Source organism: Lineus longissimus, chromosome 13, assembly GCF_910592395.1.
Source record: "Lineus longissimus chromosome 13, tnLinLong1.2, whole genome shotgun sequence".
NCBI classification, from domain to species: domain Eukaryota; kingdom Metazoa; phylum Nemertea; class Pilidiophora; order Heteronemertea; family Lineidae; genus Lineus; species Lineus longissimus.
Window position 1 is genome coordinate 4,255,234 of NC_088320.1, and position 13,989 is coordinate 4,269,222.

Consider the following 13,989-nt stretch of genomic DNA (forward strand, 5'->3'; position numbering starts at 1 on the left):
ATCGTCTTTATGAAATGACGGCGTACTTGTTGAAGCGGCCTACTAGAGAATACTACCTTGAGGCCTTTGGATCATTATCACGGTTTGCAGAAGTCGGATTTTACATCCGGTTACGCATGATCATTGATAAATAACCAAGGTAACCAAGGTATACTTGTACATGCGCATGTGTAACTGGATGCAAAATCTGGAATATTTGTTTGAAATCTTGCCGACCGCAGCGCTGGTTCTAAGCCCTCAGTGCAGTATCTAAATCGAACATGTAAGCTGGCCACGTCTTCCTCAATAATTCTAGGATGGCATGCCGGTTTTTTTCGTACAAATACTCTTGATTAAATATATCGGAAAACCGTTAATTCGCACGGAAGCTTTAAACAAATTGCACCACTTCAATGCGGGAAGCAATGCGAGAATTGTGCTCTATGCATGCTAAACAGGATGAAACCCTATGAAGAGCCTTGCAGACGCCTTAGCACACGACAAAGATGCAGCAGGGACGGTTGAACTGCGGTGACTTGGAAAACTGGTAATATATAGATAGTTCGTTCATGTCGGCCAACTTGTTTCTTCTTGTCAATTTATACAGGGCATGTAAACAGACTTTAAAGATGTAACGCCTTGTGATAACATTCCTTGTGCTTGGAGATTTGACGCAGATGTTGGATGTTGGATACCTCTAGATGTTGTTTCTTGGTTTGATACATGTCGCGTCGTACATGTAGTTTATGCGGTGCAGGCATTGATGTCCCCTATCAGCAACTTTCTTGGTGATGCGATGATTACGAAGGGAATGAAGGTACGTTTTGGCCATTTCAACCCAGATCTGAATCGGGTTACCGTATTTCCGGTAAATTTGATACATGACTTGAAGCATTTGTGATTGTGCGTTATCTGAACAATAAGTTTTCAAGGGCGACGCCGCCAGATGGGCTCTATATGGTTCAGGGCGTTTCTCGTGCAGCACTCATTAACTTCTGGCAACCTTTTAATTACCACGATATATTGATACGATAATGCTCAGGCAGCCAGGTGCCAATAAGTAATTACTTCATCCCCTGGAGTGAAAGTTGACATTTTCAAGCGTTCAAAGCTTGCTATCGCGATGTGAACAGAAAAATATCCAATTATGTTTCGAGAAAAGTTGCGTGCCTTAAAGCTGAACCAATTGAACTATCTGCCCGATGATCACTTCGGAAATGTTCGCAAATGTAAACAAAGGAAACCTCATCTGAAACCCGCGTTTTATATCGCCATCCCCGTACGATTAATTCTTGAAGACAATGTCTTGGAAATGAATATGTGAAAATGTCCAGCCAGACAGGATTCAAAACATCGACTTCCGCTATGAGATATCAAGCCTGCTCTCGTACCATTGAGGTCGAGTTAGAATCAACCATCACAAGGCGAACAGGTCAGTTCTTTTCTTCATTCGGTTGAGAAGGGAAATCCCAAATGTCATTTCAGCAATCCTCGGTAGTATAGTGGTAAGTATCCCCGCCTGTCACGCGGGAGACCCGGGTTCGATTCCCGGCCGGGGAGTTACTATTTTTGGTGCCAAAGCCTTCCAAGCTTCGATCCCTTCCTGGTAGGATCATCGCGTAGCCATGTTCAGTTCAGCTTTAATATTCATTAATCGTCTGTTTGTCTTTGCGCCTACAGGTGGCTTAATTAATTACCCAGGTTAACAAAAGGCCCGCATTGAGGGAAGGAAGCCACTGGCAAACCTTGTCTCCCAGGTGGTTTTAATAGGGATTACATGTAGATGAGGCACACCTAACGGGGAATGATATTCTTCGCTTTGCTTTTGACAGGGACGGTGTATATATTCTGCGCCGGTGATATAATCTGCTGGCCAGCTCTTCGTACAGCAACTTATAGCTCGTCGAGAAGCTTGACAGATCAAAAAATTGTAATTGCTGCTATATATATAGATACTACTGGAAATGATGATATTGATTCCGTGATTATGATCAGACTAAAAAGTGTCGTTTTTACCAAACCATATCCGATATTTTCTCTATTTACAAATACTTGTACGCTGGGGGACAAAATCAATACAAGTATTTAGTAACCTTCGCTCGGACCATAAAATATTCAATACTGGCCAGAACGGACATAATGTTAGTTCTTATGTGACAAGGGGGTAATTGGAGTTCAATGAATTGATATTTGTTAATGGTGATTTATGTGCAGTTACATGTAGTGTAGATGGATATGACTGGAACTGTGAGGACTTTGTGATAACACAAGGTAAGTTGAAAATACCCGCTCCGTTAAGTCACCCGTTACAAAGGAATTACTAAGCATGAAGTAAAAATGGTTTTATTTGTTGAGACTACTTCTAAATGACTGTGCAAGTTTTGAAAGCTTGATTTTTCTTTAAAAATCGACTAAAGTCAGAATAGAGATTCCGTAAGGTGTGCCATTAGTCGAGCAATCTTGAACATTATTGCGTCGGACATAACTTGGCGTTATCTCCTTCAGTAACGCCCTTAGACTTAACGCCAAGTTAGGCTATCACTAGCGTTTATGACAAAACTTGTTTTGTACTACCCAGCTTTTACTGTACTGGTATTTTAGGGATTCATCACATTGATTAGTCAACAATTCTATTTCCCTATTAATACCCATGACATGCCTATATTTGTCTCCCAAAGGCCTTCCAATCCCAGTTTCAGCATAAGCCTAATTGCCAGTACGTATCACCTACGAGTTCGTGTAAAATGTGCATGGAAAATCGCCAGTGAATTCAATTAGCTCCATACCATTCAGATTCTTGAAATATAGCCGACGCATTAATGTCTTTAATTTCTCGATATCAGACTTGAAAGTTCCAAGTGATGTCATTTCATGGTTAGCCTGAATTCCATATACTGTTATCTATCAAGAACAGTAAATGCGCAACATTGCATGTATAGTACCCAGTTCATGACGACTGTCAACTGCAGATGTATATCATTGTTTATTGTTTACATGTGGTAATGAGCCCATACTGGTGACGTTATGCAAGTGCGAGAAGGCTCTCATAACGAATAATGAATAACGGTCCTCAATACAATCTGACTGACGTGTTAGGCCACATTTACTTCGCTATTGATTTCGATGAAGACAGAATTAACGCCAGGATCAACATACTAGGTGAGATATTTCTTCTCAGATATAGTTCTACATGGTGTCCCCGCGAAAGGTTCTACAGATCATTTCCACACAAATACCGCAGATCCACGGAATGCCATGATACCAAGTCATCGTCGGTTGTTTATTGTCCGATATTCCGCATGGTCAACTATCAAATTAGAGGAAACATCTTGCTGTTGGTATAGTATAGTATAGTATGAGAATGGTATTCCGCAGTCGCTGTAGCGTTATATATATAGGCAATAAAATGCACATACAAAGTGTGAATCAAAAGCATACAAAAATGAATTGCTGTTTGTTCCTCTTGACACGACTGCTGTGCCATCAAATAATTCATATGCACCTGGCTTTGTCTAACAACACGGCAGATGAAAATTGGTTTACTTAAATCTCTAATATCCATGCTTTGTAATATAGGACCTTGTTCACTGAATGGTGAGACGAGGAATTACGAGTCAGCCTTAAAAACATATTTCGCAGGTGATATTACTCGCGCGATGATGGCTGCTCGTGATAGGCTTCAAGCGCTGCCGAACAAGGAGAAGAGAAAATTCAGTAGATTTCCGTATGTTTTCAGACATCAAAACGTTATTAAGAAATCAGAATGGAGACAAATACATACTTCCACACAACCACTGTCTATACCACTGATTTAGCCCGACATGGCCCCAAAGATTGGTTAAGCCATCCTACTTTATCTCTGGTCTCCCAGGCTGCTAATCCTGCCCGGATCCAACATTGGCTCACTATATAATCAAACTGTCCATTCTCCGCTGTTTATGATATTTATTACCCTTCACAGCCACCAGTTGACACGACAACACATCGCTGAATCCAATCTCTCAAAATCACGTTCATTATCACCTGATCTTAGAAAGTTAAACCTCACCCCGATGTAGCGTGATGTGATGCGCGATAGCTAGATCAAATGCATTGCGATACGTGGTGTTATCAAAAGTGGGGCGAGAATAGGCGTGGGGATGATTTGGAGTGTAATGGGGTGTTCTTTATGATGCTATGTGTCTGAGACAAGACCACTAATGAATATTCATAGGTTGGAGGGTCCAGGCCTATCTATTAGACGAGTGCATGTTTTTTACTCTCAAGTACATATTTGGAGAGGTATTGAAAAAATATTTGTTGTGGCAAGTCTACAGATATAAAGAAATTATTTGATGAAAAAATTAATTTCGAATTTTGCTAATTGGGTAATAGGGGGCGTGTTTTGAGTTTTTTCTGCCAGTTGGCTGAAAAGAGTGGAAATATCAAAGTCTGTCTAATTTGTCGATTAAAAAAAAATTTCCGTGGTCAATCACCATTTTATTTTTCACCATTTACTTGCCCGACTGTCCGGAATAACATAATCTAAATTTCAGATTCACAACACCACGCGTTCTTTGATGCGTTGCGGTCAAACATTGACAATTTAACTGCTAAAAGGCTTAAAAAATCAATTGTGGTCTTGTCTCTATTTACACTACATTTTGGGTCAATATAGTGAAAAATTTGAATGTGCTCAAATCACTCTAATTCATTTAGAATATTGTATTGCTGATGATTTAAGGTCAAAACAAGCTAAAATAATGAGAAAAAAACTTAATTTGACCCAAATAAGAGTCAACCTAACCCCGGTCTAAGTTCGGTTTCATTTTTACAAGTCTTGTTGTGTTGCCATTCATTTTGTAATTTCTTTGAAACTACTTAGGCCTTGATTCTGAAAGTTGTGCCCTAAGCAGCAAAGATATTCCTAAATCACATCCTAAAGTTTCAGCTCCATAGCTTGCTTATTCTGGCCAGGGCAGGTCTTTGAATTTGGTGCTGTTGGGTGCAAAATCATGACTTTTTGTCGATTTTGTCCTCTTTCGTCGCTTTGGCACAGTTGTACCACTCTTTGAAATGTCTCTCATTTCTCCAAAAATGTCCAGATATGACTTTCCTTTGTTGGAGAGTTGTGGGATGTCATGTACATTAGTTTGAATAAAATCTCAAAATGTTAACCCCTGAAATGTACCTTCATTGAGACAAGACCACTAATGAATATTCATAGGTTGGAGGGTCCAGGCCTATCTATTAGACGAGTGCATGTTTTTTACTCTCAAGTACATATTTGGAGAGGTATTGAAAAAATATTTGTTGTGGCAAGTCTACAGATATAAAGAAATTATTTGATGAAAAAATTAATTTCGAATTTTGCTAATTGGGTAATAGGGGGCGTGTTTTGAGTTTTTTCTGCCAGTTGGCTGAAAAGAGTGGAAATATCAAAGTCTGTCTAATTTGTCGATTAAAAAAAAATTTCCGTGGTCAATCACCATTTTATTTTTCACCATTTACTTGCCCGACTGTCCGGAATAACATAATCTAAATTTCAGATTCACAACACCACGCGTTCTTTGATGCGTTGCGGTCAAACATTGACAATTTAACTGCTAAAAGGCTTAAAAAATCAATTGTGGTCTTGTCTCTATTTACACTACATTTTGGGTCAATATAGTGAAAAATTTGAATGTGCTCAAATCACTCTAATTCATTTAGAATATTGTATTGCTGATGATTTAAGGTCAAAACAAGCTAAAATAATGAGAAAAAAACTTAATTTGACCCAAATAAGAGTCAACCTAACCCCGGTCTAAGTTCGGTTTCATTTTTACAAGTCTTGTTGTGTTGCCATTCATTTTGTAATTTCTTTGAAACTACTTAGGCCTTGATTCTGAAAGTTGTGCCCTAAGCAGCAAAGATATTCCTAAATCACATCCTAAAGTTTCAGCTCCATAGCTTGCTTATTCTGGCCAGGGCAGGTCTTTGAATTTGGTGCTGTTGGGTGCAAAATCATGACTTTTTGTCGATTTTGTCCTCTTTCGTCGCTTTGGCACAGTTGTACCACTCTTTGAAATGTCTCTCATTTCTCCAAAAATGTCCAGATATGACTTTCCTTTGTTGGAGAGTTGTGGGATGTCATGTACATTAGTTTGAATAAAATCTCAAAATGTTAACCCCTGAAATGTACCTTCATTGAGACAAGACCACTAATGAATATTCATAGGTTGGAGGGTCCAGGCCTATCTATTAGACGAGTGCATGTTTTTTACTCTCAAGTACATATTTGGAGAGGTATTGAAAAAATATTTGTTGTGGCAAGTCTACAGATATAAAGAAATTATTTGATGAAAAAATTAATTTCGAATTTTGCTAATTGGGTAATAGGGGGCGTGTTTTGAGTTTTTTCTGCCAGTTGGCTGAAAAGAGTGGAAATATCAAAGTCTGTCTAATTTGTCGATTAAAAAAAAATTTCCGTGGTCAATCACCATTTTATTTTTCACCATTTACTTGCCCGACTGTCCGGAATAACATAATCTAAATTTCAGATTCACAACACCACGCGTTCTTTGATGCGTTGCGGTCAAACATTGACAATTTAACTGCTAAAAGGCTTAAAAAATCAATTGTGGTCTTGTCTCTATTTACACTACATTTTGGGTCAATATAGTGAAAAATTTGAATGTGCTCAAATCACTCTAATTCATTTAGAATATTGTATTGCTGATGATTTAAGGTCAAAACAAGCTAAAATAATGAGAAAAAAACTTAATTTGACCCAAATAAGAGTCAACCTAACCCCGGTCTAAGTTCGGTTTCATTTTTACAAGTCTTGTTGTGTTGCCATTCATTTTGTAATTTCTTTGAAACTACTTAGGCCTTGATTCTGAAAGTTGTGCCCTAAGCAGCAAAGATATTCCTAAATCACATCCTAAAGTTTCAGCTCCATAGCTTGCTTATTCTGGCCAGGGCAGGTCTTTGAATTTGGTGCTGTTGGGTGCAAAATCATGACTTTTTGTCGATTTTGTCCTCTTTCGTCGCTTTGGCACAGTTGTACCACTCTTTGAAATGTCTCTCATTTCTCCAAAAATGTCCAGATATGACTTTCCTTTGTTGGAGAGTTGTGGGATGTCATGTACATTAGTTTGAATAAAATCTCAAAATGTTAACCCCTGAAATGTACCTTCATTGAGACAAGACCACTAATGAATATTCATAGGTTGGAGGGTCCAGGCCTATCTATTAGACGAGTGCATGTTTTTTACTCTCAAGTACATATTTGGAGAGGTATTGAAAAAATATTTGTTGTGGCAAGTCTACAGATATAAAGAAATTATTTGATGAAAAAATTAATTTCGAATTTTGCTAATTGGGTAATAGGGGGCGTGTTTTGAGTTTTTTCTGCCAGTTGGCTGAAAAGAGTGGAAATATCAAAGTCTGTCTAATTTGTCGATTAAAAAAAAATTTCCGTGGTCAATCACCATTTTATTTTTCACCATTTACTTGCCCGACTGTCCGGAATAACATAATCTAAATTTCAGATTCACAACACCACGCGTTCTTTGATGCGTTGCGGTCAAACATTGACAATTTAACTGCTAAAAGGCTTAAAAAATCAATTGTGGTCTTGTCTCGTCTTTCCCCTCGGGTTTTGTTGTGTAATCGTGCACGTGCGTGTGCAAGATCATTCGGTTTCTCAGGGGAAATTCTATGATATTCAAAAACATGCTCAAAGATTGCTAGGAAGAAAACGTTGCAGAAGTCCTCAGATCATGTAAACAGTCATTGTTTTTGTCATTTTCTATTGGAAAAACCGAAGAAATGAAGATTGTGAGAACGTGGCGCAATAACGTACAGGTCTGTTGACAGTATTAGAATACCGGTGTAATGTTTTTGAGTGTTTCCCCTCATTGTTTGGGAACGCTCAAAAATAGATTGACAAGTTTTTCTGTGTATCCCCCCTATTGAAAAGTCGTGGTCTCTCTAGCTGCCTATTGTTTGGAAACACTGACACATGGGAAACAACCACAGATGTTACACCGGCTCCCTTATTTATTTTTTCTGGGTTGACGACACAGTTTCCCTCGAACTATAGTTGATTGAAATGTTTCAGCTCACCATAATACATTTTGGAGGAGCACTCCTCTTGTTGAACACCTTTCACAATGTATACTGTTCATGACACTGAGTTAAAGGGCTATTACTGACATATGTTCTCTGGGGTCGTCTGCATTAGAATATTACAGACTTTGGATATAATAGGGCTGTAAATGTATGCAATGTTACACGGAAATCAATTATGTGTATAGGCCTATACGCATAGATGAAATTGTGATGCAAGCTTGTAAGCGTGCTCGTCGTGTGTCTGCGATCTAAGAAATCAATAAAGTGTTTTGATCTTTTGAAAAACCTTTAAAGAGACAATTTGGGCGTGGGATTTACCTGGTCAGGAGGATAATGTGCCAACTTGACACCATGCGCCGCCACTTGTTGTATTACACCGATGCCGGGCTCTTGATAACTATTTTTACCAGAGTTGGAGGGCAGTTTTGGGCATGGCTTGTGAATTATAGGCAGGCCTAAGGTTACACCCCGTTCTAGTACATTGTCTATTGCAGTTCAAAGAGTTTTCATTAATCCTGTTGGAGACGCTGCGGTCCTGAAGGAAGCCATTTTTTTACAAAAAACAGCAAATCTTTGGGCCTTTTTTACTCCAGCCTTTTTCCCCATACCCTTTTCCGCCTTCTTTTTTGTTACATGAAATGAAGCGCTTGGTGGCAGCTTCTTTCCCCTCTTGGGATCAGCGTTCTGTGGGATCCATGTTCTGTTTGTGAATGCTCCTCCCCCATGAGAAACACTCAACCGTGGATCGCCCGTACTGCTTCTAAATAATTGAGTGGCCCTTCACTTCATCTGCTTGGAGGAGACCTCATTTGAATTGCAAAGTGTTTGCCGTATGATGCACGTTCGGAATATTATGTGTTGATCGTCATGATTGCTGATTTACATCAGGAGGGATTAATGCCTTCTCCTATCTGGTCTCATATCACGCATGATGCAAGGATTATTTACGATCTATTGATACATCAGAGGGATAACAACGGGATCTTCTTTTGAGAAATGGAATCTCCGGCATCATTTAGTTCATTGAGTGAACACCATTGGATAGGACAGGATGTCTAATTGTAAATCTTCTATTTGCAGAAATGAAACAGGTTGTCCGTCATTGAAATGACAGTTGAGTACCTTCCTGAACAAAAACACCTTAACGAGGACGATAGCCTGGAGTCTATGCTTTTCCAGAATGGATCTCTTCCCAACAAAGATCTTAACGATTGTCCTGCTGTGGCTAGCAACGTTCCTCTTCGGATATATGCCCATGCTCATCAGTAAATTCGTGAAGCGGTGGGGACATAAACTCGAGTAAGTTCAGTTTAAGTTACTGTCAAATCTTAATATGATACTGGTATAGCAGCAGTCTTTTTTACTTTTGGTGTACTCGGTGTCTTTCAAATAAATCTATTTGAAAGACTCTTTGGTGTACTTAAAGACAATGCACACACGTCTCCACTGTACTAAGTCAATTATGATTTCAATGTATTGCACCTCTGCAACGAACAATCCATTGTCCCCTTCCACAGTTGGCATGGTTGGTGAACTAGTGACATTCGGTGGAACATTTGGGACGATTTTTCACATTGCTACGATACTCACAAGTCGATTTTCTCTTCGCACAGTGATGATCGAGGCGATGGCCAGTCTACAAGCATTCTCGACCGACTCAACTTCGTTGCCGGGGGTGTCTTCCTCGCCACAATCTTTCTAGACCTCCTACCCGAAGCAACGGAAACATTAACCAAGGCCCTCAAGAAGAATGGCTTGACTGTTAGTGTACCAATGACTCCTCTTATTATGGCCGTTGGGATGTTACTCTTCATGCATTTTGAACATATGACTCTTATGCTCAAGGACTATTGGACGAGTACGGGAAGAGGGAACGGGGTCATAAATGGACCTGTCACGCCAAAAGAGGATGAGCTCGAACTGTCTTCGATTGACAGTGATTGTAACAATTCAGAAAAAAATGTGGATGATTCAGTGGCGCAAACTGATAAAGTACAAACTCCCAAGCCGTTTTATCAATCCGTCACTTTGGATGGCGACGATGCAGAATCTGGGGCGTTGTTAATAAAGGATAGTACACCTGACCTAGATCCGGGACATTTTGAAAGATCAGGCGATCACGTCCCCTCGCCTCCGAAAGATGGCATCACTGGCATTAAAACATCGGAGAAATCTAACGTAAGCCACTGCAGCCAATACAGGACTGTCAACACGCCACTTCGCTCATATATTCTTGTCATTGCTCTTTCACTGCATTCCGTCTTTGACGGAATAGTCATTGGACTAAGTGGCAAAACGACTGATGTGTGGACCCTTTTTACTGCCGTTGTCTTTCATAAATCACTCGTTGCGCTAAGTTTAGGCTCGAAACTTCTAAAAATGTCACACTGCATATCGAAAAGGACGATATTCTTCCTACTTCTGACATTCACCTTAACTACGCCTATAGGTGGCACCATAGGTATCTTAATGACAAGTTACGGAAACAAAAATGGCGGTGGACTAGCTGAAGGGATACTTGTCTCTATGGCAACCGGTACATTTACTTACGTAACATTTTTTGAAATGCTAAAATTTGAAGGAGATCATAGGTCGAACTTGATTAACACTTTCCTGGTGACTACAGGTTTTGCAATCACTGCCACTGGCATTTCCTTCCAAGGAGACCCCGCGGAAGTCGGTGAACTTCAGACTGTGTCCCGTCCTTAATTCTCTCAATGGAGTTGCTTTGGGAATTTTTAAATAGCGAACTTCTACCGGTACTTTGTTTCTCAAGGCCTGATTTGATTCCAAAGGTCCAACGCCAACAAAATTGCAAAATTGTACTTTTCGTTCGGCGGCATCCTTACAACAAACCGACGGATGTCTGTGGCGAATTCAAGCTTAAAGGTTTCGCCAAGTTATCTGTGATTCCAACTTTACTTGATCATTCAGATCTGGCATCTAACCTTTTGGTGCGTCCCGATCAGTTTCTGCTGGCAAGGGCTATGAATTTATAAATTGCAGTTTGTTTTGTTGCCCATTTTAGTTCGGGTCATAAATGAATACAATAATTTAGAATATCCTTTCATTTCTGGGATACGACAATGCACAAAGCTATCCTTCTTGTCCTAATGTTCCAAGGGTAGGAGTCATAATAGTATTGGCTGCTGCAAGTTGACTAAAATATTTACCAAATCACGCACTACACCGACGTGCCACAAATAAAAAGAAGCCGCCCTTGGGCAAATGCCCCGTGTGAGGATCGAACTCACGACCTTCAGATTATGAGACTGACGCGCTGCCTACTGCGCTAACGAGGCGGCTGGAAGGTGCAGGTCGATTCATGCTTATGACTCCATATGATGTTTACTCAAAACGAAACTGATAAAATGAACGAACAGCAAAAAAACTTATTCATTAATTGATTTTTCTCTCCAAACAACATCCATGTAATAAAACAAGTAATAAGTATGTTAAGAGAAGGTCAACAAATGATGAACGCTTTGCCAAGAATTTAAAGAACAGACGGGAATGATACATATTTTTATATTTAATGTTAAAGGTCGTCATCAGGAGAAAGAAAATGTAATGCAATCGAATAGTTTCATATTTTCCTGGCAGATTTTTATCATTCTTAATTATCCCCGCAGATGTCAAAAGAAAAATTCGGTCTTTGAGGTACCATCCATGGAAATGTGATTGACGTTACGGCTAACATAGACTACGTTCATGTACAACAATCGCATATCAGAACTTAACCGCTCTCAGTCAACACCATTTGGGACTTTCCTCATGAAGCAGTTTCGTTCTGTCTGCCTCCATTTGGCCAATCAGAAAAGCCTCGTCATCTGGTTGGCTGATACAGACAGGAAATCTTAAAGACTATTCTTGCAGAAATACATGGTTATACCGGAATCGTCTATTTTATTAGCAACTACTCATCTATTTTTTTCTTCCAAAGGTCTGATGCGGATTCAGATGTCATCCTCGTTTCAATCGCAGTAACGATCGGCCGCTAAAATCAGTTCTTCTCCTGTCGGTGCCAGAGACGACATGGTGGGTCACTTCAATGGCGTTAATGGGCAGCTTCATAACTGAACGATATCATGAGTAACACAGTAGTTGAGATTGAAATCATCCTACCTGAAAAAAGGGAATATTTTTGAAATGGGTAAATGGAGGAAGGAAAGCCCAAGCGGCATGAATGTGACCGTGTTCCTTGCCTTAATCCGACATGTCCACTAACCTCCCGGACAGATATTTGATAGAGTTACTCGAATATCAGTGTGGCAAACAGTCAGCGATATGGTTTCTTCATATCAATGGGTGAGGGAGGCATGTCATACAGGTATGTCAATTCTGCTTACATTTTAAGCAAGTCTGGGTTACGCTCACAGTACAAGAGAAAGTGGTTCTCTCGATAAGCTGACAGAGCTCAAGTTTTCGACTCGTTATCATGATGTTTGCTTACCTTCTCATCGCAGCCCTTGGTTAGGTCTTATTTTGCCGCCGCGTCTTCGGCGTCTGGTACGGCGGAGGTGGGTCGCCCATCGCCGTACTCCCCGTCCCCGGTCGCTTTAGCAGAGTAGCCGCAACCGGGGTATCATCCTCCTGTATGGCCACCTCAGCCTTCTTAGTATACACATCGCTGCACTTCCACTTGGACTTCTTCGTGTCCTTCTCGGGTTGTGCCTTCTCAGCCTTTTTCTCCCGGGAGCCAGTCCAGGCGTCATCTTGGTGCCGATACACGTCCGCGGGCTTCCACTTCGGCGCCGCTGTGGCGGGCTTCGGATGGATTGACGCCCGTCTCACTGCCTCTGTGATGATCTCCTTGACCGGGTCCTTGATCTTCCGACAAAGGGCTGCGAGTAGACCAAGTAGAGGCAGAAGGCCAGCGGCAGCCACTGCCGCAACCATGGCCCAGATTGGTATGTTGTGTTTGGGACATTTGCAATAGCAGCATGCTGGAAGGAAATATACACCGTTAATGAGTGAATATTGTCTTCGTTCTGAAAACAGCTTTGAGGCTGATTGTTCACATTCGGTATATAATTGAACCGTATGTTGCACAGTCACATTTTCCCATAGGAATAGAAGAACTTGTAATCTCATCTTTAAACTATTGCTTTGATTCAATTTGCATGCGTATGTATAATCGATTTTGTCTGGGACAATGATCAGGAGAATTTATGAAAAGTCCTGTCCGGACTGCGACCGATGCGAAACGAACATATTAGTACTAAGTATGAACTCACGTTGCGGAGTAGTTGTAGTAGGTAAGGTGGCTGAAAATAGAGATATGGCGAAATACATTCATTGTCATCAGTAAGTCCAGACTAGATTACCAACAGGGAAAATGTGTCCATCGATCCAGTTTTGATTAGTTTTAGATTTGACAAAGTTAAACTCTTCGATTGTCACTTGCTATCAAATATATCAAATATATTTATATCATCTAACGATTGTCATCATATATAACGTATTTAAAAAAACTTATTCTCTTTCGATAGCAGTTGCAAAACAAATAAGAGACCAGTTACTCTAGATATGAAAGTGGGATTGATGCCGATGAATGGATTGGTTTTGTGTTTGTTTGTCATGGACATGGTGTTTTTCGGAAGTGATCGATATTGAAAGTTATGACAAGTGGAATGGCAACACGGATTTGTGAATAATGGCAGATATATCTTGTATGGAGACAAAATGGTAAGGGATACAATCGATGGTGATATAATCAAGGCATTTGATGGTAAGAAAATGGTGTTGGTTCATGATACGCAAGTGTCAATGAAATGATATGTATAAGACAGGACAAACTAACAACAACAACAACAAGATGATTGTAATTTCCGGTTAATTTTATTTCAATACCTCGTTTGCTGAAATTAAGTGTAAGTTATTAACTCTGAAAACGTAAACAAGGATCATGCA

General features: G+C 40.1%; 1 protein-coding gene and 2 non-coding genes across 4 annotated transcripts; 2 read left to right on the top strand and 1 right to left on the bottom strand.

The window, feature by feature from the left end:
- Positions 1 to 1,467: 1,467 nt before the first annotated feature.
- On the top strand, positions 1,468 to 1,539 carry Trnad-guc (transfer RNA aspartic acid (anticodon GUC)). Its single transcript has one exon. It is a non-coding gene; the product is annotated as a tRNA-Asp (tRNA).
- Positions 1,540 to 1,816: 277 nt separating this feature from the next.
- Positions 1,817 to 11,652, top strand: LOC135498225 (zinc transporter ZIP1-like). Of its 2 annotated transcripts, none has more exons than XM_064788438.1 (3): positions 1,817 to 2,250; positions 9,157 to 9,375; positions 9,690 to 11,652. In XM_064788438.1, the coding sequence occupies exons 2-3, from the start codon at positions 9,257 to 9,259 to the stop codon at positions 10,783 to 10,785; spliced, it is 1,215 nt and encodes a 404-aa protein (XP_064644508.1). In that variant the 5' UTR covers positions 1,817 to 2,250; positions 9,157 to 9,256; the 3' UTR covers positions 10,786 to 11,652. The 2 variants fall into 2 exon arrangements, with proteins under 2 accessions (XP_064644508.1, XP_064644509.1); XM_064788439.1 differs by lacking the exon at positions 1,817 to 2,250 and adding an exon at positions 3,009 to 3,138.
- Positions 11,306 to 11,378, bottom strand: Trnam-cau (transfer RNA methionine (anticodon CAU)). The gene has a single exon. It is a non-coding gene; the product is annotated as a tRNA-Met (tRNA).
- Positions 11,653 to 13,989: the final 2,337 nt, after the last annotated feature.

Coding starts and splice junctions, on each gene's coding strand:
- LOC135498225 (XM_064788438.1), top strand. CDS start 9,257: ATGGATCTCTTCCCAACAAAGATCTTAACGATTGTCCTGCTGTGGCTA. Junction 9,376..9,689: donor CGGTGGGGACATAAACTCGA/GTAAGTTCAGTT, acceptor CTCTTCGCACAG/TGATGATCGAGGCGATGGCC.